Genomic DNA, 24,722 nt, shown 5'->3' on the forward strand with positions numbered 1-24,722 from the left:
ATAATAAATATCATTTTGGTAGAGGATATGATATGCTCATATGATAACCAGCTTCTCTTTATGGTATGCCTGAAACGGCAGGACATGTGACAAAAAACAAACGCACAACAAACAACAACACAATACTAATAATACTGTGCAACATAAACATGGATATATATATATATATATATATATATATATATATATATATATATATATATATATATATATATATATATATAGAGAGAGAGAGAGAGAGAGAGATTAGATTTTTTTGGGATGTCCAAATTAATTACAGGGTGACAATATATGGCTCAACAAATAAATTTTCTTGGACATTTTTGAGCACAATTCAAAACTTTAATTGATACCTTGTCTATGGCAGCGATGGTATAATTTGAATGAAAACCTAAAATATGAACAGTGTATAAGCCAGGTTATGTATATTTTGTCAGAAGTGCATTACATTTAAGTAGATATTTCATATTATGGGTGATTTTATTTCTGAAACACAACAAAAACATAAATATGTCTATCCATCCATTCATCCATTTTCTTACTCGCTTTATCTCATTAAATTGCTATAAAAAGTTCTTATTACTGTTTTTCATTGACTCTCATTGTATTGAGAAGTACCACTTAAATGATTGTAAAATAATAGGTTAGCAAGACACTTTGAAACCTTGGAAGAAAGGCAAAGAAACAGAAATAAAAAAGTGAGAAGAGTTGGTAATAGATGAGGAGATAGATTGAAAAGGAAGAATTGAAAATGTATTTATTTATTTCCCATTTAATTCTCTATTCATACTTATTATATTTGCTGACTTTAAGTCAAAATACACTATCAAAGATACCCACAAAGAGTTTTGCACATTTTGCCTATAAGATGCAATTTGAGCTACGCTCCCTTCTTCTCCTTCTATTGCTGATTGACCAACAGCTAGTAGTGTATGTGAGCCAACCAGATTTTTTACCGCCTACTTATTTTCCTAAAGCAGTGTTTGGATTGACTTGCCCCTAGTAGCAAAGTTCAGGCAGATCAGTGCTGATCTGAGAAAGCAGATGGTAGAGTTACTTCAGTCAGAAATGTCTCTTCTGGAGTAATTTCTAAGCAACCACAGACTCAAAGATCCCCAGTTAAGAAAAAAATCAAAAAGCTATTAATGTGCACATTTTTAGAAGTGTGTCCATTTTTGGAAAAAGAGACTTTTACCATCAGGTCATCATTCAGTGTCTACAGCTCCAAAGACACACACCATGTAGCTCAACAAGTCGTGCTGTGTTGTCAATCTTTTTTTGCCTTATAACGTTAAGAGTCTAATCAATACAAGCGAAGTGATATTGCTTGTTACTGTAATAAAAATCATTTTTAAATAATATGTCTTGCAACTCATTGTAATGCTCAGTGGCGCTGAAAAAGCAGCTGGGGAAAACACCTACTATTGAAAATAAATAATTTTAACAACTGCTAAAGATAATAAAAAGTCTGGTATTTAGCCAGCTAGATGGACACTAAATGCCTTCATTGCCCAAAACTAATCCTTATTTTTAGTGACTGGAAGAGGGTCATGGGCAAATCGATTGCAGTTCTTAGAAATTATTGCAATTTTCATGAAACCCAAAGCTACTCAAGGATAAGAAATAAAGCTCGATTGAATTGCTCTTTCCAGACTATTGCATCTATGGAACATGTTCCCTTTGTTTTTCTATTATTGTAAGCAGCTTAACTCTTTTAAAAAGGTGCAAAAAAGAAAGCAAAAAAAAAAAAATAAAAAGCTGCAAAACACCCCATTCTTATTAAAACACACTTCTCCTTAAGAGCTATACGAACATAATTGTTTTTTATTATCTTTATCGTTTAATTAGTCTTGTTCCTTTTTAAAGGTGCATAGGCTGTCATCAACGGAATATGCAGTACCCAGTATTCATCCAGACAAGCAGAGGTTTGGATAAAAGACAATTTATTAAACAGAAGACGAACAGGCGGAAACAAAATGGGCATCAAGCCAAAAACGGCAGTACCGTGTCCAAAAACCAAAAATAGCCCAGAGCCGACAAATGGCAAACTAAATAATCAAAACAGGGGACAAAGGCTAACTGCAATATCCAAAGACGGGTCCGGTCAGGCAACAGGTAGGCGGAATCAGATCAAGCGGGTAACAGGTTAATCAGTGGCTGGCTCAGATATACGGAGGACAAACGGGTCATATCAACAGGCATGCAGAAAATGCAGGACTAGAATCACCAATCGGCACGGAATAATCTGGCCATGAGTAATGGACTGAGGCAGGTATAAATAGTGGACTCAACAGGTGAAGGGAGAAAACTAATTACAGGTGACAGGTGGAACTAATCAAAGGAAGGGTGGTGACTGAAAGTAAACCGAACTGATCGGATGGTGACTGGTGGCTGAAAGGTGAACAGGTCTGACTGGTTAATGGTGATTGGGGAGTGACAGGTAAACCGACTGGGTGGTGAAATGAGCTGGCAGATTGTTGGCAGATAAACTGAGCTGCATAAAAGCTGGCTGATGACTGAGAATAAAGTGCAAAACAGTAACAAAACACAACCAACCTGTGACAGAAACTAATTCAATTCAATTCAATTCAATTTTATTTATATAGCGCCAAATCATGAAACATGTCATCTCAAGGCACTTTACAAAGTCAAGTTCAATCATATTATACAGATTGGGTCAGATTATACAGATTGGTCAAAAATGTCCTATATAAGGAAACCAGTTGATTGCATCAAAGTCCCGACAAGCAGCAAGACAGCTAAAACTATGATAGAACTCAAACTATGACATAGGCACGTTATATGCCAATACAAAAAAGACCAAAACCAGCTGATTGTGATAGAATTAGGCTGTATACATCAAGTGTCCACCCTGATTGTGTTTGGATAGTCCTTTCGAGCCTAAATAGAAATCCAGCACCGGGCATCATGAACAGACATAAATAGACGTGGCAGCATCTGCCGGCAGTACCATAGAAGTACCAGAAAGCCTGATGGTGGCCATTGATGCAGCTTTGCACGGTTAAAGACCAACCTGGCCCACTCCAACTCCAAGTAGACAGTAGAAAAGGATTTATATCGCAGAACGCAATGCATGATGTGACCCACGTTTGGATGTGATCTTATAGCTGCTTCTCTTCAGCCCTTTCTTTGATACCGTACGTTACGGGCAACGGCTAAATGCAGCCTCCGTTCTTTTGTCAAAAGCAAATAAAAAACACCTAATCACATAATGTACTCACTCACTCGCCTTTATTGCTTTGGTTTGTTGATCAATCATACGTGGTGTTGTTATGGTAAACATGCACAGAAGGGCTTTATTTACTAACAAACTGAGCATAAAAGCGTAAAAGACAGAAATATTGAATAATATGCCAAAAGGATGCCATAATTTGTCAGAAAAACTTTGCATGCAACCAGAGTGAGCTACTGGCATATTCATTTTGAAAAGTCATGTAATGTGCCTGTGCACCTTTAATGATGTATTGATGCTATATCTGTGTAAAGCAATTGATGTTTTCTCTCTGTAAAAGTTGCTAATCAAAGTAAATTTAATTAAAAATTGAACTGCAATTACATTTTTTCCTGATGTCATGCAACCCCCAAAAAAACTAAATCAGTTAACCCTAACCCTAAATCAAAAACTACAAAGTTTTCAACATGGCTCTCAAGATCAAAATAACAAGCTAGTGTGAAGCTTGTGGTTAATTCATCTGTCCAAGTAAAGGATTTGATCTGAGATCGTAGTGGTTTCATGGAGTTAAAACTAGCACTATGGCGCCAAAAGCATCAACATGTCATGTGATGCTAGGCAGGTGCTGGTCCCAGATTAGCCCTGAAACTCTTCTAAGACATGTCCCAGCATTTTGATCATTTTGATCCTTTCTTTTCTCTTTTGATAAAACCTGATTACTGTTATAACTCCACTAGAGCATGTTGCATTGATAACCTCAACATATTAGTCATCTGCGGCTGTTAAAGATTAGATGTTGGAAACCTTGCTCAGTCCTGAAAACAGAGAAACAGATCAAAGTCGGAGGTTTCTGTGAGGATCTTTGGGGTGTTTTGGTTCTCAGCACCTTAAACAACAGCCATTTTTCTCCCTATATGCTTGTAATAGAGTGGTGCAACTGCCTAGAAGCTGTCTGACATAGCAGTGGCCAACAAAAACTGTCTTCTCAATTGCACTGGATCTTATTCAAAAGTCTGGGAAAAATGAAGATAAAATAATCATGCTTAATGATCCAACCCTTATCGTGCACTATCTTCTGGTCATCAGTCTCTTTGAATATACTCTAGGGTTTTATGGTTTTCTTGGAAAGCTACATTTAATTTAATGAGCCTTTTTTATGTGTGAATCCTGACAGTGTGTTGTTACTCCCTCCGTAAGCATCTTGGAACTAAAGGCAGACAAGACGAGCGCTGACTTACCGCTATCTGATCCTCCTTTCTTTTTTTTTAATGTGCTTCATACTGTAATGAGGCAATTTAGCTGGAAACAAATTAAATGAATGAATTATGAGGCACAAATAACTGTTTTGGGGTAAACCTAAATTATAATAGTAGAATTTGTGAAATGAAAGAGAGTAGGGTAAAAAAAAAATTACAACACAGATGGATTAATTGGGTTAGTGAGGTTTTAAATAATCCATAAAAGTAAAGAAAAAATGAGATGTTTCGGTAATTTCTTTCTGTGAATTGTCAATAATTTGTCGCAAATTCCCAAAACTGTCATTTAGACAGGGAAAAAAAAGGTCAGGAGTGAATCTGAATTTGTTCCAGCAGGCATTTTTGCAAAATGAAGCCACAGCTACACGTTGCTTTAATGGTCCCATATGATGCTGTGATGCACTGATCGACCCTTTGGGCTCAAACTAAAGTCAAGTCATCAGTGTGGCACCGTCCAACGCGATTCACTTTCAACCTGCCTCATTAGTTCAGAATTAGCTGAGTCAGAAGCTGCAGAATAAGCTGTCCGCTCGCTGCATCTCTACCTGTTTGATACCCCCCCCATGACAGACTCACCCACAGACACGCTGTTCCTACAATCAGCGCTTGTATTTACTGCAGGGCACTCCAGCTTCAGTGTTAGTGTCGGCATGTCGGGTAGTTGTGACACAGGGTCATTTCTCCAGGCTGCTATCCATCTGCAGATATCAGGATGCAGAGTCACTCATGCAGGTGAGAGTTTGTGTCGGGCAATTCAAAGAAGCTGTGCAGCTGCCTATGTAAAGGAGACGTTTAGGCTCGGTTTAAAGCTGTGCAGCAAGGTTGGCTTTTTAACATTTATGGAGAAAGCTCTCTTAGTCATATCAGTCAAAAACATTTGTTTTCACAAGCAGGTTGACAGTGATTTCCCCTGAAAAGAAAACAGTCTGCTGCCAAGGTATACCAGTTTTACTTCTGTGAACACAAAATGTTTTACTGTATACAGCAAGTATAATGAAAGCATTCATTAAGTTAGTGGTTTGAAAGATGATTCAAGCCTTGTTTTTGTCGTATTACAACAACTTTCATGCTTTTTATAGAGATTTCTTATTGAGCTTTTATGTGACATGCCAACAAGAAGTGGTGCGTCCATATGAACTGGAAGAAAAAATTATTTACAAATAAATGAACAAACAAAATGAACAAATAAATATCTATATCAAATATTTGTATTCAGCCATCCACCATCCTTCCATGTCTCCTGAGTAAATTATTTTTAGAGCTGTCTTTCACTGCAATTACAGCTAATTGCAGTAAAAGATACAGATTTTTGAGGCACCCTGACTCTCCACCAGTTTTGTTAATCCAGAGACTAAATTATCTTCCCAGCCTTTTTTACCAAAGAGCTTAGACTCAGTGAGAACGGATGAATAAAGTCGGTGAACTGTCTTTTTTTTTGAGGTTTGGATTTTGATTTGTCCATTCTGACACACGACTGATTTCATCTAAACTCTTTTTCAATTAAATGTTATTTCTATAGCGCCAATTCATGAAACATGTCATCTCGAGCCACTTAACAAAGTCAAATTCAATCAGATTATACAGATTGGTCAAAAATTTCTTATATAAGGAAACCAGTTGATGCTTCAAAGTCCCGACAAGCAGCATTCACTCCTCCTGGAGAAGCGTAGAGCTACAGGGAGAGTCGTCTGCATTGTCCATGGCTTTGCAGCAATCCCTCATACTGAGCAAGCATGAAGCGACAGTGGAAAGAAAAACCACCCATTAGCGGGAAGGAAAACCTCCTGCAGAACCGGGCTCAGTATGAACGGTCATCTGCCTCGACCGACTGGGGTTACAGAAGACAGAACAGAGACACAACAAGAGAGACTAAAAAGCACAGAAGCACACATTGATCCAGTAATCTGTTCTACATTAGATGGTAGTAGCGGGTGATCAGTCTTCTCTGGATGATGTCACAGTTAACAGAACGCCAGACCAGGTGTACCTACTATGAAGATAAAGGGAGAGAACAGAAAGTTTAAGCAGAAATGATGACAAGCAATGCATAATTGAAGAACAGTAGAACTCGATAGAGTGAGAAAAATAGATCCTGATGTCCTGCAGTAGCCTAAGCTCATAGAAGCACATCCCCATAGGTAGGTCAGGGCAACATAAGCCACTCTAGTTATAAGCTTTGCCAAAAAGCTTTTGGCTCTGTCTGTGGGGTAACTGCGCTCCTGCATTTTGCTTCATACATCTTATCAGTAATTCTGAACTGCATTGCTGTTTCCAATAAAAAAAAAAGTATCCCCACAGCATGAAGCTGCCACCACCAGGTATTCATGGTGGGCATGATGGTTTCAGAGTGACGTGCATTTAGTAGTTCAAAGTCAGATTTGAAGCACAGCTGATAGTTTTCCTGTCAACAGATTTGCCCACCTGGGCTGTGGCTCTCTGCAGCTCCTCCAGAGTTACCATGGGCCTTTTGGTTGCTTTGATGATTGTTTCTCTTCTTACCTGATATGTGACTTTTGGTGTGAGTCCAGGTCATGGGATAAATGCAGATTCAGATTTTTTTTTTTCCAGTTCGGTGACATTGTTTTTAAATATAAACCTGATTTAAACTCTATCCCTGTCCTTTCTGCTATGTTTTTTAGTCCTCGTGATGATGATTTGTTCATCAATGGTCAGTGGCTTGTTGATTGGAGGTAGACTAAGAGTATCTGCGTAAATGGGTTGAATACAAATCCATGATTCTTTTTATGTGATGTTTAAATGTTAGTATTCTTTTTTTTTATTGTGCTCTTGGTTTTCAATGACACATTCTTTACCTAAGTTACTTTATTTTCCTGTACAGCCTTGCGACTTACCTCGTGAATGTTGCTTTTCAAATAAACTTGTCTCGCCTCAGAAAAACAACAACTATGTGTCACACGCCTTTCACTTTGTGTTGGCTCAGGACATAAAAGCCCAATAAAACACGTTCAAGTTTATGGTTGTGATGTGAAAAACTGTGATAAAATTTTGTGTGTGAAAAATCTTCAGTAAATGTTTAAATAGATTGATCTGGATAGTTTTCTGTTCATATTACAGTTTCCTGTGTATATGTCAATACCGAAGGGAATGTAAAAGGTGAAGATTTTATTGCCCTTAGCAGGAACAAATTGAAACATTGGGCCTGTGTACACAGCCATTCAGCTGAGCCAGACTGAAACGTTTGTTTGCCAATTGCGCTTTCTTTTAGAAGCAGAGAGGCTGCCTGTTTCTGACAATAAACAATTTCCTCTGTGGGAGTTTAGACGTTGCTCTCGAGGACTCAGAGCTTGTAAAATTGCCAGGGCGGGCGGCCCTTGTTGTTTCGCTTGGGGCCCCCGGCAGGACTCGCAGCGTTTTCTGCAGCGGGAATGAACTTGGAACCTTGCGTTTATTGGACAGTCTTGCATCAGTCAGGGAAATCTATTGAAGTTAATGTCAGAGGTTGTTGATACCTTCCGGTTGTGTTTTAGGAACCCCGTGATAGATGGTGGATTAATGGGGATTTGTTTTGTCCCTGAAAGTTGTGAGTACTCAGTGTCTGCCAGGCTGGTAACTTCTCAAAATTTTGGACAGCTTTATAGCTTCTGGCCTGAGCTCTGGTCTTGTGAAGCTTTACGTTTGAGCTCGGCTGAAATATACACAGTCTGACAGCAAAGTACAAGGAGAAATCTCTACCAGCAGCTAACTGTTCTGTCACTCTCCCCTCTGCAGTTTTGCCTCATGATTGTTTTTTTTTCATCTTGTCCCCCACTTTTCATGGATTGAAATTAGCATATTTCAACAATAGCAGCTGATTGTTTGTGTTTCTGCCATGCTGAACCCTTCTTTTATTGATTTAGCAGTGATGGCAGCTCTCTTTTTAAAGGTTGGGAGTGTATTTTTCTGTAGCTGACCGACTGTGTACATGAATGCACTGCAAGTTTGTAAAGGGCTTTACAGACAGTGGAAGTGCAGCGTGTGTTCATACAATAGCTGCATGCAGTGATTTGACTCATGAGGTTTCAGTGGAGAGATTGCATGTCTCTGCAAAGTATCCCTGTTCCAGGTCTCCAGGCAAGGACGGTCCTGAGACACACATGACATACTTGTCCCCTAGATTAATCTTTGGAGACAAATGGGCACTATGTGTGTGTGTGTGTGGCATTTTTGTGTATGTATATGCCAGAATGAAAAGCAGTAGCAAAGCCTCCCAGTTACAATTATGCCTCAACACCCCCCCCCCCCCTTCAGTCCCCCTTACCTCCAGAGCATTGACACACATACCAATAAAATCAAGTAACACAGGCATGTATTTTTTTCTTTCTTTTCAACCAAAGCACCACTTTTATGTCTGCTAGGTTTTGTTTGCAGTTGTTTGCAGTCGTTATGCATTAAACAAACAGCAGAACCTCTCAGTTTGATGTAATTCACTGAAAAAAGTCTACATAGAACTAAAACCTGCAGATCAGGGATTTATTGTCCAGTGTCCAGTCTATGACGTCTGAAAGCTCCGACTGGCCATTTCCATTAACGGTTTGCTTTAATTTCTCTTTAAGAACTAAATAAATGCAGAAAACTTTTTTCAGCGTTCTTTATGAATTGAATGTGATACTTTCTTGACAGAAACACTTCATCGTAAAATCTAACCATAATTTCTCAAAAAAAAGTTACTCTAACTTTCTGCATTATAGAATATCTACTGATAATAGTAAAAAGCTCCCGTTTAAAGGACTGTAGAGGGAAAATCCAACCAAGAGTAATTGCAGAATATCTTCTTAACATAAATACTATCAATCAATCTATCAATCTTAATGTCAGAGGATAAAGCTCTGATCAAGGGTCAGACCTGTTAAGATGTTAAATGATTAATTCATGTATTTTAACTATAAATAAGTCTAAACTGCTGTCATACTGTTTTCTATTTTGGCATGTATTGTGCTGTTTTAAAAAAAACACAAATTAGGTGAAAAAATTACTGAGATTTGGTGGAACATTACGTTATGTTCTGTATCGTCTGGGTACATTATTTCATTTGGGTTTAACCTTCTTGTTTTTTGTTTTGTTCTTTTCAGATCAAAAGGCTAAACTGACTGCCTAGAAATTAATTATTATACAACCTGAGAGCCCCCAAATGGTAAAATAATTATTAGCCAACTTAAGCAGACCTTAAATTTGCTTTTCTGGTTCAACTATTAAGGTACGTTCACACCAAACCTGAATAAGGGACATTTTTCGCATTGATTGCCTGCCTTTGGTCGCTTGACATTTCGCCTCTTCTTACAAACAATCCGCGCTGACAAATCCGACCAATTTCCCCCCAGCTGGCTTCACCACATCATATAAGAGCGTCTCTCCGCTTGCTGGTGCTTCCTGTCGATTTAATTCACCATGGCGGATATCGATTTTATCGAGTGAGTCACGGTGCTGCATGTAATGAGGAAAGCCAAAAAAAAAAACCCCCGCGTTGGCGCCCCTGGGTCCACTATATCCTCCAGAGAACCACCCCCTGTAGCTGCGTTTGGATGACGGCCGCCTCCAGCGGTACTTCTATCTTTCCAGGACCGAATAGGAAGAGCTGCTGCTCTGTGTTGGGGGACAGATCCCCCTCCGGGATACAAACTACTGGCGTCTTTGGTCAGTAAAGACCAAAGATTTCTATTGGGCAATATTTCTATTGCCCAATAGAAATATAGCCTAATTGTACTGTCTAAATCTGTAACACATAAAAAAACATTTTTGTGCTTAAATAAATTGACAAGGAGCACACTTAACGAGATGCAAATCAACTGAAAAATTCTGATTCTCTATTACGAGTGAAATGTCGCTTTGCTCTATTCGTGCCGTTCGCAACGCTGGAAATGTGTAATTTGCATCGCATACCGTTAATTTGATAAAATGTAAATCACTTGTCCATTCGTTCGCGTTCGGTGTGAACGTACCTTTGGAGTGTAAGATAGGTAAAGTTATTGTTGGGGCATTGCGACAATGGTTAAGTCAAAGTTGTTTCTATTGCAGTGGAGCAGTGTTGGACCTGTGATACTCATCAAACTGTTTAGGCTAGTGTTAAAAATTTAGGAAGACCAAGAGTGAAAGTAATTTTCCACTGGCATATTGTCTTCCAATAAAATGAAACGCTAAAATGCAACATGGTGACAGGTAATAACTGTGCCTCTGTGTGATTTGATTATTGATTATTTAGGCTGGGACCAGAGGGCTGTATCAGAGAAAAAGTCACAGTTATAAAGCTCTGCAGTCACAAAGGGTTTAACTAAATTAGAGAGAAAAAGAAAAAGAAAAAACTATCACAAATTCTAGATTCTAAACTGTTTTAGTATCTTATATCCCCTGTTAACATGATTAGTGAATATAACTATAAAGTTGGCTGCAGACATTTAGCCAACTTTGAATTTCTTTCCTCAGCAACTGCTTCGCACGTTGAGGAGTGTTGTTGTCACTCTGACCTTGTAGCACTTTGTATGCCATTTTCTCTGATGGGAAAAGAAATGTTTCCGACTGGCTGATCACTGATCCTAGCTGGTGAAGAGAGAAATCAGACAAATCAAGTATTTTGGTGCATCTCGTTAAAAAAAACAGTTATAAAACTAAACAGCTTCACCAAGCATTGTTGTTCCTTTTAAAGCTAAACCCACCTTTCCTTCCACTGGATGAATTAATCAAGAATCTATCCTCATGCCACTAAGTGTTTCATGATGATTGATGCCTGAGGAGAATGTAATTTGTGTTTTTGCGTTGCTGTACTGTAATAAATACGACTATCCAAACCTTTCCAGTTCCTTACACTGGCCAGCATCGGCCCCAGCATTAGATCCTCCCATAACCCAGAATTACTCTTTGATCTGAGTTTACCCCGTGATGGCCAGAAAACAGCTGATTTTAACACATCTCCAGATGGTTGACAGACAGTTTTCTCCTTACCGAAGATCCTGAGTTGCCTTAAGGCAATAATGAGTGTGGATGAATGTATATTTAGTATGTCTGTGTTTTCTCTTTGAGGGACTGGCCGCCTGTGCAAGGTGCGCACCTCTTACCTATCAGCGTGCTGGAGAAAGGCACACTGTACCTTATGTGGTGTGGAAGTACTAATAAAATGGACTTTCTTTAATTACATTTTTCATTGTGTTATGCATCACAGTACAACAAAGGTTTTCCCTTTTCAATGTGAATTTTTCTAAATTAGAGTGTTACTCATGGGATGAGGTGTTCAACATTCCCTCTTCATTTACAAAGTCTTCATGTATAGATTCATTTGTATCATTTTCCATTAAATAGTTCAGATTACTGAGTTTCTATCATAAACCCATGGGAACATATAAACTGTTTATTGCCCTTACCAACAAGAATGTGAAACAGTGTCCAGATCTTTCAGCAGCAATGTTTGTTTGCCAAATGTGCTTTCTTTAATAAGTACGGAAATAGACCGTCTGTTTCTGACAACGATTTCTCCCTGAAGGAATTAATGTGTTGCTTTTGAAGATGCAGCGCTTGTAAAAATGCCTGAGCAGTTGGATTAGTTTAGCTTGGGGCATCTGGCAGGATATACTGTTTTTTTCTGCTGTGGAAATGAACCTTTGACCTCGCATTCATTGGTACGTCTTGCTGCAGTGAGGTAAACATATTAAAGTCAATGTCAGAGAATGTTTCTTGGTACCTTCAGATCTTGTGATTGTGGTTGTATTAACGATGACTTCCTTAGTTGCTGGAGTTGTTTGTGTCGTTTGCCCCCCTGTGACCCAGTGCAGGAGTAACTGAATAACCAAAATAGACAGATGGATTCAAATGAAGTTGTTTCGGGGGACATGCCAGTGCCGCAGAAGTGGAGCACGCAACCCATGTTAGGAAGCCTCAGTCCTAAACGCCACATTACCGAGTTTGAGTCCCCATGTCTCTCCCCCCCCCCCCCCACCTCTCTCTCATCCCCATTTGCCGTCAGCTTGCTGTCAAAAATGGCCACAACAGCGAAAAGAAAACAACATGAATGGATTTCACATTTTCATTCTTGGATCCATTCGGTGCCTCTGAATTGCATGATGGCCCAAATGATTCACCACTGATAAATGGGCTGTTTTGCAAATTCATTGTTTAAACTTTGATAAGGTTTTATGCTCAGTAACAGGTACCTCTGCTGAACAATTCCTATATAGTGGGCCCAGTATGGCTACGTTTTTAATTGAGGCCCATATTCAAGGCCCTACTGGGCTAATGTTCTACTTTTCTCTATGTGGTTGGGAGACAAAAAGCTGAGAGTAACAATGTTTTTCCTGAAGCTCCAAATCTCTGCCTTTGCTTCTCTTTGTGGTACCTGCAATTTCTCATTGGGATTGTCCGCCTGCCTGGAGCAGGCTCCCACAGGGTGCCAACAGAACTGGGCATGCAAACACAACATAGTCTTTACATGTTGAAGATTAGGGCACAATCCTTCAGTTTGAAAATTGAATTTTATGTTTGTTGAAACTTTCCATTTTTGGTTGTGTGCAGTGCCTCTGAATTCACCGAAGTGTCTACTGAGTCACTACAGATGCATTGTGCTCTTAGCAAAACTGAATTTGAAATTACAGTAAGGTTTATGTGATGAACAATACTCAAATCTCCTTGCTAAGACATAGAAATGTCAACAAATACATTTGTTTTTAATTAAGACAACTTTCAAATGGCTATGTTAATGTTTCTCTTTGTTAAACTACATACCTTTACATTATTCAGAGAGAGAATCAATATTTTATATATATATATATATATATATATATATATATATATATATATATATATATATATATATATATATATATATATATATATGTTGAGCTCCAGTTGTGCTTCTTGCAACCATGCCTGCATAGAACCTCCACTGAAGAGATTAGGGCATAATCCTTCATCTTGTGTAATTAGATTTAAGGTGATTTGGAAGGTACTTGTCTAAGTTTGGGTTGTCCTTTATCCAAGGTTTTTGGATGAATACTCCTTGCTGCTTTTACTGTGTGCAAATCAATTCCTCACTTCTTTTAGTCTTTCTCTAGGACAATGTAGACTATCATCCAATTTACCCTTGAACAGAAATAAGTAAATTAAACCGTGGCACACACACAAAGACATTAATGTAAGAGAGGCTGTGTACACGGAGCATCTCTGCCCTTGCTAATGCGCAGCGACTATTGCTTGTTATGCTCTTCAATGCTGTGGCTGAAAGGGTAGCAATGAAAACTGTCTTCAGTGTATGCAGTGCATTAACAGCACATCATCTTTGTTTCCCGTTCTCTCTCAGTACAAACAAGTGGAGCAGTATATGTCCTTCCACAAGCTGCCTGCCGACTTCCGACAGAAAATCCATGACTATTATGAGCACAGGTACCAGGGCAAGATGTTTGACGAGGAAAGCATCCTGGGAGAACTCAGTGAACCCCTCAGAGAGGTAAAAATAAATACTTTCAACTTGACCCTTTTTTTCATAACTGTTGGTTACACTAAATTTGCTGGTTTTGTGCTCAGTGCAGTTTTCTATTAGCTAATGGGTTTGCTTTTGTCTAGCTTACAAGATGTGCTCTCATACTGGGTTTCAAGCAGACATAAAGACACATTCTGTTTTTATACATCATTGCAAAAATAAAATTACCCGATTTTCTTTTTAGGAAATCGTGAACTTCAACTGTCGTAAGCTGGTGGCGTCTATGCCACTGTTTGCCAACGCAGAGCCAAACTTTGTTACAGCAATGCTAACCAAGCTACGCTTTGAGGTATTCCAACCTCAAGACTACATCATAAGAGAGGGGACCATTGGCAAAAAAATGTACTTCATCCAGCATGGCGTATGCAGCGTCATCACCAAAGGCACACTTGCTATGAAACTGTCTGATGGCTCTTATTTTGGAGGTGGGATAAAATCTTCATCTTGCACATGATGTTTTTCCTAAATTTTTTGTTGTTCCTAGATTTTTTTTAAAGCTTTACTTCACCGTTTCAGAGATCTGCCTGTTGACGAGGGGTCGAAGAACAGCCAGCGTGCGAGCGGAGACGTACTGTCGGCTCTACTCTTTGTCCGTTGACAATTTCAACGAGGTGTTAGAAGAGTATCCCATGATGAGAAGAGCCTTTGAAACGGTCGCTATTGATCGTCTAGACCGCATAGGTAAAACCGCCATTTAATAAAAGTTCATGTATTGAACTAAAGCTCAACGTATGGGTACAGTCAAGGTGCGAAACATGTACTAACTCTAATACTTAACCATTAAAATATTCTACATAGACTTGATTCAGCCAAATCCAGTATTTTGAGGCGGTAAATTTAGATGGGGCAGTAAAATGATATGCATTGTTCTCTGAAAATGACACAGGACACTGTTACAATATATGATGGTACGGAGTGACTCCACCGCTTCCCCCAGGGCTTGTTCTAACAGAGGATGTACCTGGTGTGAAGGACATCGCATTCTGTATCAAACTACTGTTGTTTTCTCTTTGCAAATTCTAATTTGCTTGTTTTTATGCGTTGCTCAGCATTTTTATTCCTTCCGTACTGTCCTTGCATTTTTATACCCTCTAACGTTGCATTTTTTTTTTTGTTCCTTCCTGCAGGTAAAAAGAACTCTATCCTGATGCACAAGGTTCAACACGATCTCAACTCTGGCGTTTTCAACAACAGAGAGAACGAGATGATCCAGGAGATAGTCAAGTATGACCGTGAGATGGTGAAACGGGTGGATCTGCAGCGGCCAAGGGCCATGTCTATGACCCCCTCAATCGGTGGGATCTTTGCCCCTCCGGGCCAGCCTCAGAGTGGCTCAGCAATTGCCACCCTCCAGCAAGCTGTGGCTATGAGCTTCTGTCCTCAGATGGCAAGCCCTTTGGTGGGCCCTGGGACTTTGCAGTCTCCACGTATGGTGCGAAGGTTCCAGGTAATGCAGAACTTGTCCAGTCCGGTATCAATGTCTCCTCTTCAGTCTCAACCTCCCCAAACACTTGGTGGGGCATTTGGATCTGCTATTTCCAGCCCCCCGGTCCAAAGCCCGCTCACAGCTACAGGACGGACTTTTCAGTACATGGCAAGCGTCGGACCGTCTGGGTCTCAGTTGTCCCTTGTCCAGCACCATGCACCCAGTCCCACACAGACCACGCAGATGAGGTTTGCTTCACACAAAAGCACCCACTCTCTCCATACAGGCAGTTTGAGCCAGGACACCCGAGCCCTGTCTGCCTCCCAGCCTTCACTCCCCCAGGAAGGAACACCACAGGCTTCCTCTGCAGCCCCCAGCCCCCCACCCTCCACCCGCACTTCCAACTCCTCCATCGGCCCCCAACAACCCACTCACCACAACTTACCGGGACCCTCAGGTGTGGGGAGATCGGCTGGAGCCCAGCAGAGGGTGGTCTTTGCCTCCACACCTCCTCCGGGTGGACCTACTGGATCGGGGGCAGTAGCAGCAGCTGCTGGACCCGGACCTCCAGACTCTGGAGTTCCCAAGAAAGATTCGATTGTCAGCCTTCCGGAGCTAGACTCTGCCAGATCCCGGCTGTCTTCCAACTTGTGACCCAAGTGGAGTTCAGTAGAGAGGCCTTTTTTTTGTAGGAGAATCTGTTCGTTTAAGGTCAGTCCGGCTGATCATTCAGCTTGCTAAACGACCAATCAGCTACTGCCAGCGCCCCCAGTTGTTCGACCTGGATGCACTGTGTGCTGGTGTCAGCAGAAAGAAGAGAGCTGCTCGAAGTATTGAAACATTTTGGCTACGGGGAGTCAATACGATTATACTAGTATATAAAATTAAGGTGGAACTGGTCTGGTCTGCTGTGCCAGCACCTTTAGTCTTAGTATCACCCCTTTCACTCTGCTTCCAAACACCTACTGCATATCGCTGTCTTTACTGTAAAGATATGACGAAAAGTATGATTAATGTACCAATTACATACTGTGTAGAATCCATGCAATGCAATCTAGCTGGAGCTGGACTTAAAAATGAAAATCAGGGACTTGAGGTCAAATGACAATGACATTTTAAGCGTTCAAACGTGTTTTAAATGTAATTTTTTCTGTGTAAGCTGTCGTAGCAAAGGAACACACATCTTCATATTGTTTAAACTAGTAGTGAAGTTAGTGTTTTAGACCGCTGGTCGATCTTACATCAATGTGTAAATAGTTGACGAAAAAAGGAAGGAGGGACATTTTATTCATTGTATCTACCCAAAACCAAAGTTGAGCTTGAACACCAAGTCTGGTCGTGTCTGTATCAACTAAAAAAAAGAAACATAGAAGAAAACGCCATTTATTTAACTGCCTTGATTCAACGTTAGAAGCCATATATTTGGTTTGCGTGTATGCATTTATGTGGGTGTTACTGTACGTGTGTGTACGGGCGAGAGAGATTTTGTTAACGCATTCTGGTTCCATTTTCAGCGAAGGGACTCATGCACTCTACGACGCATCGTCAAGTATGACTGGTCGGACATGCTGACGATGGCACTGCCCTGTTTTCATGAATCATCTGGAAGGAGGTCAGCTGGTTTCTCAACATACTGATTGTAACCTTAAAGGCAAAGATGGTTTAATAATCTGAGCTTTACTGAAAGGAAACATTAGTGAGCAGCCCATACTGTATACTTGCTTGTTTCTGTCTAGGTTCATTGATTAACACATGCAATATAATTCTGCAATACTCTACCCCGCCTATATATAAATATATATATAAATATGAATATCTATACTTATGCTGTACAGGAAAGTGAACTTGTTTCTTTATGTATTTTATTTTAGTTTTTTTTAATGTGAAATTTTAAAGAATCCAGCAGCTATTGTGGCTTCACTTGAGGTATTGTAATCCAGTGACCATGTTGTTACCTTAACCAAAAATGTGTGAGGGAATGAAAGGGTATGTTGCTGTGTTATTTTTGTGTTAAGAAAAAAAAAGAAGAAAAAAACACACTGAACTAACCGCTTACCACTGGTTTAAAGACACGGGATGAATCCACGTTTGAGCTCAGTGAGTCAGATCCTCAAAAAACGTCACCTGAAAAGCATTTTTAAAATGTTTGAAAGGAACAGGGTGGCCAACATGGGGTACAGGCGCCTCAGTTGTAAAAAGTCCCCCAAAACTTTGGTAAACGTCTCCAATTTTAGGTCCACAGAAATCCTTTGGTTCAAAGTGCGAGAGTGTGTCGAAGCTTTGATTATTTTTATTCGAAACATTCTGATCCTGTTGAACCTAAAACTCCTTCTTCTGCTGAATGTATGCCATACGAGAAGGAAGACAGCTAATCCGTTATCAACTGCCATGTAAATAAAAACGACAGAGGATTTTATGATGCAAGGGGGTGGGGGGACTGGGCATTGCTGTATGAGTTGCTGAGTGTCTGTGTGATCTTTTTTATAGTCTGGTGTTGCTTATCTGGGTTGAAGATTGCTGTATTTACCATTTATACTACAACCCAATCCCCCCCAGATCTGAATATATAATATAAAACTTTAAAAGATTTGCTGATATGAGCATGAATGAGAGCGTGCTGTAAACACTTTGAACCTCTTCGTCCAAAGTGTGAAGTGAGGACGTCCACTTAAGCACCTTGTGTTGCACTACGATCTTGTAATCGAAACAACAAAACAAACAAAAAACCCTCAATGCTCTGTTCTCTCAAAACTGCTGTCACACTTCTTCTGGACCCATTATCCGGTAAAACTATAAGGACAAAATAAAAGGGAAAGCAATTGGGGCAAATAGGCAGCTGGTTCATTGTGTTAAACAAACACGGCGACCAACCTTTTCGGCTCTGAGCATCGATCCAGAGCCAAACTGTAAAATCTATCTGATGGACATTTCACTCAGGTTTGCTACCTTTCCACAGAGATGTATCGATTGCCACAATGTGGCTTTCCATTGATTTATGTAGACATGTCAGTTCCCATATTTTGAGCTTGTTGATTCAACCATCCTGAATGATTCTAATTGGCAATTAAAACATGGAGTCATGACCCTCAGATTGTTGTCAGCTTTGCCGCTGATGGGGTTTTGATCTCTTGTCCAGAGGTCTTGAACAAAAGGAGTAGGAGATTGTCTTTATCCAAGGGCTTCATTGTATGGCCTGTGAACCCTGGGGTCATTGTTATACAGCTGTATCTCAATACAATCAAATGTGATTGAAAAGTTAATATGTTTCGGTAATTCAAATTAAAAACTGAAACTTACATGCAGAGTGAAGTATTTCCAGCCTTTCTTTCTTTTTTTCTGTTGGTTTTGATGATTATGGTTTAATGCTAATAAAAACTGGAAATTCAGTCTCAAAAATTTTTAATATAGAAGACCAGTGGACACAAATGTTAATTAATACATGTAAGCCAGTAAAAAGAGTTTCTGCATGCACTTTACAATCATTCGATACTTGGTTTGGGCTCCTTTTGTATAGATTACTGCATCAATGGAGTATAGCATGGAACTGGTCCACGTATAGTTCTGCTGAGAAATCAGGGAAGCCCAGAGTGGTTTAATGGTGACCTTCAGCTCCTCTGCATTGCTGGGTCTTGCGTCTCCCACCCTCCTCGTGAAAATACTCCATAGATTCTCCATGGGGTTCAGATCAGGGCAGTCAGCTGGCCAATCAAGCACAGTGACACAATGGTCATTAGAGCAGGTATTGGTACTTTTTGTCAGTGTGGGCAGGTGCAAGGTCTCGTTGGAAAATATGATCTGCATCTCTGTAAAGCTTGTCAGAGCGAAGCCTGATGTGCTCTGGAATTTCCTGCTAGATGGCTGCACTGACTTATTCTGCGTCCAGACCAAACGCCTTTTGAGCGTCAAAAAGGCGTCCAACGCCTCAACTTGGACGCTTGCACACATAAAAGTCCAACGCGCTGTCTAGAGCCTCAACGCGTCAGGCAAAGTGGTTTACCCTGCTCTTTTCCTCTGCCGGACTTTTTGTAAAATTGCGGATGAAATCAAGAGAGTGGATTGGCTTTATTTACTGAATAATATAATATAATCTGCGCCGTGTCTATGTTCTGAGAGATAATTCGTTTTGAGTTTGGTGAGTTTCACCACATACAGTAGAAGCTGCGTGCTGGCGAGGATCGCTTTCAGCATTATTTATGCTCACCCAGCCCAGTTTGACAACCTGCTGACTGGCGTCTGAGCCCACAACTCCCGCCAGGTCACCAACTACAGGCGTACCATTTCAGCTGAAGAGTATCTGTCCATCTGTCTCAGGCTAGTGGGCATCATTCAGGAGGCTAGATGTTAACATTTATCAGTGATCAGGAGTAAAATTATTCTCAGTCTCTCTAATTGGTTGACGACTCGCTGCTAAAATTCTGATTTTTTAAATCTAGCTTTGGCCGCCCCAGAGGCGCTTAACGTGCGTCAAACCAAATTTTCAGCACGAAATGCGCTGAAAGCTTCAAAATGCGCAGCGCAAGATGCGCGTGACGTGCCGCAGGACCTCTTGATGACCCCGAGGCGCGTCCCCATAGACTTTGCATGTAAACCCGACTTTAGGCCTCTGAGCAATAGTCCAGTCCGTTTTGTACAGGTAGGACACATTTGACATCTCTGGTTCAGGACTGGCTTTAAACAAGGAATGCAAAAAGTGCAGCTGTTGTCCTCGATAGGTCTCTGCCTTTGCATTTATTTGTGCTGCTACTGGATATGAAAACTTCCCCCTTGGAGATGAATTAAGTATCGTTATTATAATCATTATTACCAATTCCAGCTCCAGTCCACACCTTGTGAAAATTGAATCATCTTGAATGGCTTTTCTTCAAAATTGCCCTGTTGCTGGCGCACCTTGCTCTACCACAGTTTTTCTCACGCGTAACTTTCCATTGGTATGCATGGATTTAATAGTCGGAACAGACACGTTACTTGATGGTGACCTTTTATGGATTACCTGTCTTGCAGAGAATGTTAGTAGCTCTGTCTATTGTAATACAACTTTCTGAGAAACTGAATTTGGATTTTTTTTAATAAGGTGTTAGCCATAATCATCAAAATCATCAGAAACAAAAGCTTGAAATATCATTCTGGGTGTAATGAATCTACATGATTCGAGTTTCAACTGAATTACCGAAATAAATGTACTTTTAAATGCTTTATTAACTCACTGAGAGACACCTAGAGTGGAGCAGCCACATTTTCCTTTAGTGTTTCATAAAAAAACTGCACTAAATAACAATTTTTCTGTCTTACCTGAGTCACAGAACCGCCTCCCCAACTTATCAGTGACACATGAACTATGAATTGATTTTTTTTTTCCTATGGGAAAAGTATACATGAAAACACCAACACCGTTCTGAATGAAGTCTATATGCGTCAGGTGTTTTTGTGCACTTCAGTACTGTTCTGTCTGATTGATTGGTCCTTTTCCTCAGTTATTTTTGCTCTAATACCAGATTTTGCCCTGTTAAGCTGCTATCAAGACTGTGCAGATATCTGAATGAGTCCACAGTCGGCGAGAGCAAGATGAATGGAGAATTAAAGAGCTAATGTTTCAGGCAATATCAGGCGCCGTCTCTGTTTCATTGCATCTACATGTAGTGTCTAATTCCCTCCCGCTCAAAGGATGGCATTTGAGACACTTTGATCGGCAACGCTCCGTTTGAACCCCCAGCCACGGGCCCGATGCAGCTCAGGCCCAAGCACACACTGCCAGCATATCTGTTTTTGTGTTTGCCTCCTGGGTTGTGCGGTGTGTTGGCCTCAAACTGCTGTTGAGACGTGCGTGCTGCGTTAACCCGATGGTGGGTGGGTTCAAATAATAGTTACTCTTCTGGACTTTGCTGTGAAGTGGGAACGAATTCCTTCGTACGTGTTTGGCACTGACTGACCATTATTGAGAATCTCAAAGTTTCAAGCCTCTCTCTTGCTGTACCAGACGTTGTGGGTACCGAATGCCTTGGTGTGGATTTATTAGCGAATCAGGGTCTGTTCTCTCTGATTTTTCAGTCTGTTTTATTTGGTTGTAGTTTAATGATTTATATGTGCCCTCTGCACATGGACTGTATATACCTTGTGCCTAGTACCTCTAGTTTCCACATAGTCTATTTTGTGGTATGTATGTGCCTGTAAAATGCAAATGTGTGTTTTTATTTCCAACTTGCAATATATGTACAAACCATTAGATGACTAGTATTGCTAAATTATAATGACAATGTCAGTATATATAATTTTCCCTGATCAGGGAAACACAAAATTGCACATTTTATGTTGGGTTGAACCGTCCAACACCATGCGCGCTGTACTCTGTACGTTCATGTTCTGTACATATGGTATACACAGAGATGCGGGGCACCTTCTCTGGTTTTCACCACAACCTGCTATATAAGCATCATTTTTACAGTAAGAGAGCGAGCTCTGACGTGCTCCTGGTGGATATCAGCAGTCTAGACGTTAGCTTAGGAAACCTGCTTGAGCCAAAAACAGCAGAAGTTAACAAGCAAAAGCAGGGAAAAGCTTGCACAAAATCAAAATATGTAAAAAAAAAAAAATAATAATAAAAAAAACTAAACTGTGCATATCCTGGGTAACTGTCAGACTGGGCTGTTGCACAGCTTTTCACGCTGATGCTGGTTGCATACTGATCTAGTGTTGGCCATTAAAAGGCAAAAATAATTCTCTCCAAGACTGAATCCAGCTCCTGAGCCACAGCAAGTCTTAAACGTGACTCCCTGACGAGTTAGCTGACAGATAAAGCAGAGTGCATGCTTGTATTTTTCTCATTTAAGCTGAGTTCTGTGTGTGATTGTTGTGGGACCTTCAAATCTAGAAACTGTCGTGTACCAACTACTGTACAATGATTTTATTTAGTCTTACAGTTTAACTTTTTGTGTCGTAGCTACTGTAGCCTGCTTAACTTACCTAAGCCTTCTCTCTGCTTCAGGACTCTGTGTGCTTGAGTTTGTGTGTGTATGTGTGTGTGCGTGTTCCTGTGCCTTTCCTTCTAATAATGTCGGTCCCACTTGAGAATATGATGCCATTTAGGGGGTTGAAACCCACACGAAGCTGAGAGATGCCAGCACAAATAATATAAAAAAAAAAACAACAACCTCATTGTTAAATGGTCACAACGACAATTGTTTTCAAACTACAAAACAATGTTGAAATGCTTTCTAGAATTGACTCTGGCACATCCTAGACTTAGTAGCATTCCACAGCCTGCACGAACTGCTCAGTGTGGGCATCCAGACACACTTTACCAGCACCATGTAGACGACAGCACAGATCTCTGAAACAGCACGTCTCCTCTCTTTATGAATACCAGTCTGCAAACATCTCAGGCTGTGCTCGGCTTCTGCTCATATACAAAAAAATAAAAATAAAATAAAATAAAAATAAAAGGTTTAAGTATTACTCAACTTCAACCCTGTCTTAAGTTGATGTTTATTTTCCAGTGACAACTCAGCTCCCAGCCCCAGCCGCAGGGCTCCCAAATTAGTCTAAAAGGATCAGGGGGGGGTCTTTGGTTGATCTGCGTTGGCGTCCGGTTTCTCCAGACTGGGATGCACAGCTGGTGGCTGGGGTGAGGAGCTGATTTGGTCCTGTGTCCAGAAGGCTGTCTTGTCCACCACCTCTGCTGGCCAACAGCACAGAGCCACGCCCTGGTTTATCTCAATAAGCTGGTCTGTCAGTCAGTGGCAATGTTGTTTCAGCATCCTTAAACAGACATAAAATACCTTGTTGTGCAATAAAAAGATGAGCGCATTGGCATACTTATCCTTGTGTGTGGACCTCTTTTTGTTGTTGTGTTTTTGTTGGTATTCTGAATAACATGCAAGCAATTAACATTTAACATACAGCATCTAGCAGAAGGATCATACACTTTTTCTACATTTTGCCAAAACACAACCACGAACTGTAATCAATTTTATTTCAATTATTTTGTGATGGGTCAACACGGTTGTGTGGAATGGTGAAGTGGAAGAAAAATAAAGCAGTTTAAATCTGAAAGGTGTGGCATGCTTTTGTACTCAGCCCACTTTCTTGTGACATCCTTAGAAATCTGAGAAATCTGATATAAAATCTAGAGCCTGATTAATAAATAGAGTCCACTCTAGTATAATTTAATTTCAGCATAAAAAAAACAGTTGTTCAGTGAAGGTCTCAGAGGTTTATTGGAGAAAATCAGTGAACAAACAGCACAATAAAGACCAAGCAACACCGCAGACAGGTCAGGGATAAAGTTGTGGAGAGGTTAAAGTAGGGTTAGACTATCCCACACGTTGAACATCTCAGAGAGCACAGTTCAGTCTGGGAATGGGAAGAATATGGCACAACATACCAAGACATGGCCGTCCACCCAAACATGACAGACCAGGCCAGGAGAGCTTAATTAGAGAAACAGTCAAGCACCAAAACTGAACTTTTTGGCCTAAATGCAAAACAACATTTGTGCTAGAAAACCTATTTACCAAAAAAGTTATATTTTTTGTTTTGTTTCGTGCAGTTTGTTTTCACATTGTACTTTTTGTAAGAGTACTACAACTTGTAAACTGAACCACGTATATGATGATCGTTGTTACCATTGTAAAGAAAGAGGGATGTGGCACAGACACAGTAATGGACGAAAACCATGTAAATACTGCATGCAGCACCTCTGTTTTGCGTATTTATGCCATCATTAGAGCTGATAAATCATTATGAGTGCCAAGAGCAGCTCATTCATCGCAGGTTTCAAGACATTTTATTTCTAAATTTGGAACGGTGTCTGAGAATGCATCCTGCAAGCTGAAGGAGTCCCACCACAGTATGCTGGCAGCAGCAACAGACACCAACAGGGATGCTTTGAGTATTACGGCACTGCTACGGTGGCTTGTTAAGCCCGTAGGTTTTCTGTAGTTGGTTCGGATCAGGGCCATTTCTAATTCACACCAGAAGTCCATTTGGAAGTGGACCAAGACCACCTCAAAAAGTGGGTCTCAGTCGGGTCTTTCTGGGGTTTTTTTTGGAGCGGACCAGGGTTCACTTGAATGTATTCACACCTGCACAAAAGGTCTGGACCAGAGGGGAGAAGCGAACTCTGGGCCGTTTAAAGTGGACCTAAAGGGTCTGCTGTGAATACACCCCTAAAATGCAATCTGATTCAACTTGAGCTGTTGTGTAAAGAAAAATGTGAATACATTTTGGTCTTTAGAGATGCAAAGCTTCTAACAATATAAACAATAAGACTTGTAGCTGCAATTTCTGTCAGTATTTATTGTGCAAAGTATTGACTCAAGGGGACTGGATACAAGTGCATGTCACGCATTTCGCAATTTTAGGTAGAAATAAAATATTAATGACTTTCCTCCCACT

The 24,722-nt window shown here is 40.4% G+C and overlaps 1 protein-coding gene across 1 annotated transcript in view; it reads left to right on the forward strand.

Moving 5' to 3' along the window:
- The window catches only part of LOC105934606 (potassium/sodium hyperpolarization-activated cyclic nucleotide-gated channel 2), a 59,375-nt gene extending 36,231 nt beyond the window's left edge, over positions 1-23,144 (forward strand). The window contains exons 5-8 of the mRNA XM_036138066.1: positions 13,727-13,873; positions 14,091-14,331; positions 14,423-14,587; positions 15,034-23,144. Coding sequence (XP_035993959.1) covers positions 13,727-13,873; positions 14,091-14,331; positions 14,423-14,587; positions 15,034-15,986 — 1,506 coding nt within the window. The 3' untranslated portion in view covers positions 15,987-23,144. The remainder of the gene's footprint in view (positions 1-13,726; positions 13,874-14,090; positions 14,332-14,422; positions 14,588-15,033) is intronic.
- The last annotated feature ends 1,578 nt before the right edge of the window (positions 23,145-24,722 follow it).

This window comes from Fundulus heteroclitus, chromosome 6, assembly GCF_011125445.2.
Source record: "Fundulus heteroclitus isolate FHET01 chromosome 6, MU-UCD_Fhet_4.1, whole genome shotgun sequence".
Classification (NCBI taxonomy): Eukaryota; Metazoa; Chordata; class Actinopteri; order Cyprinodontiformes; family Fundulidae; genus Fundulus; species Fundulus heteroclitus.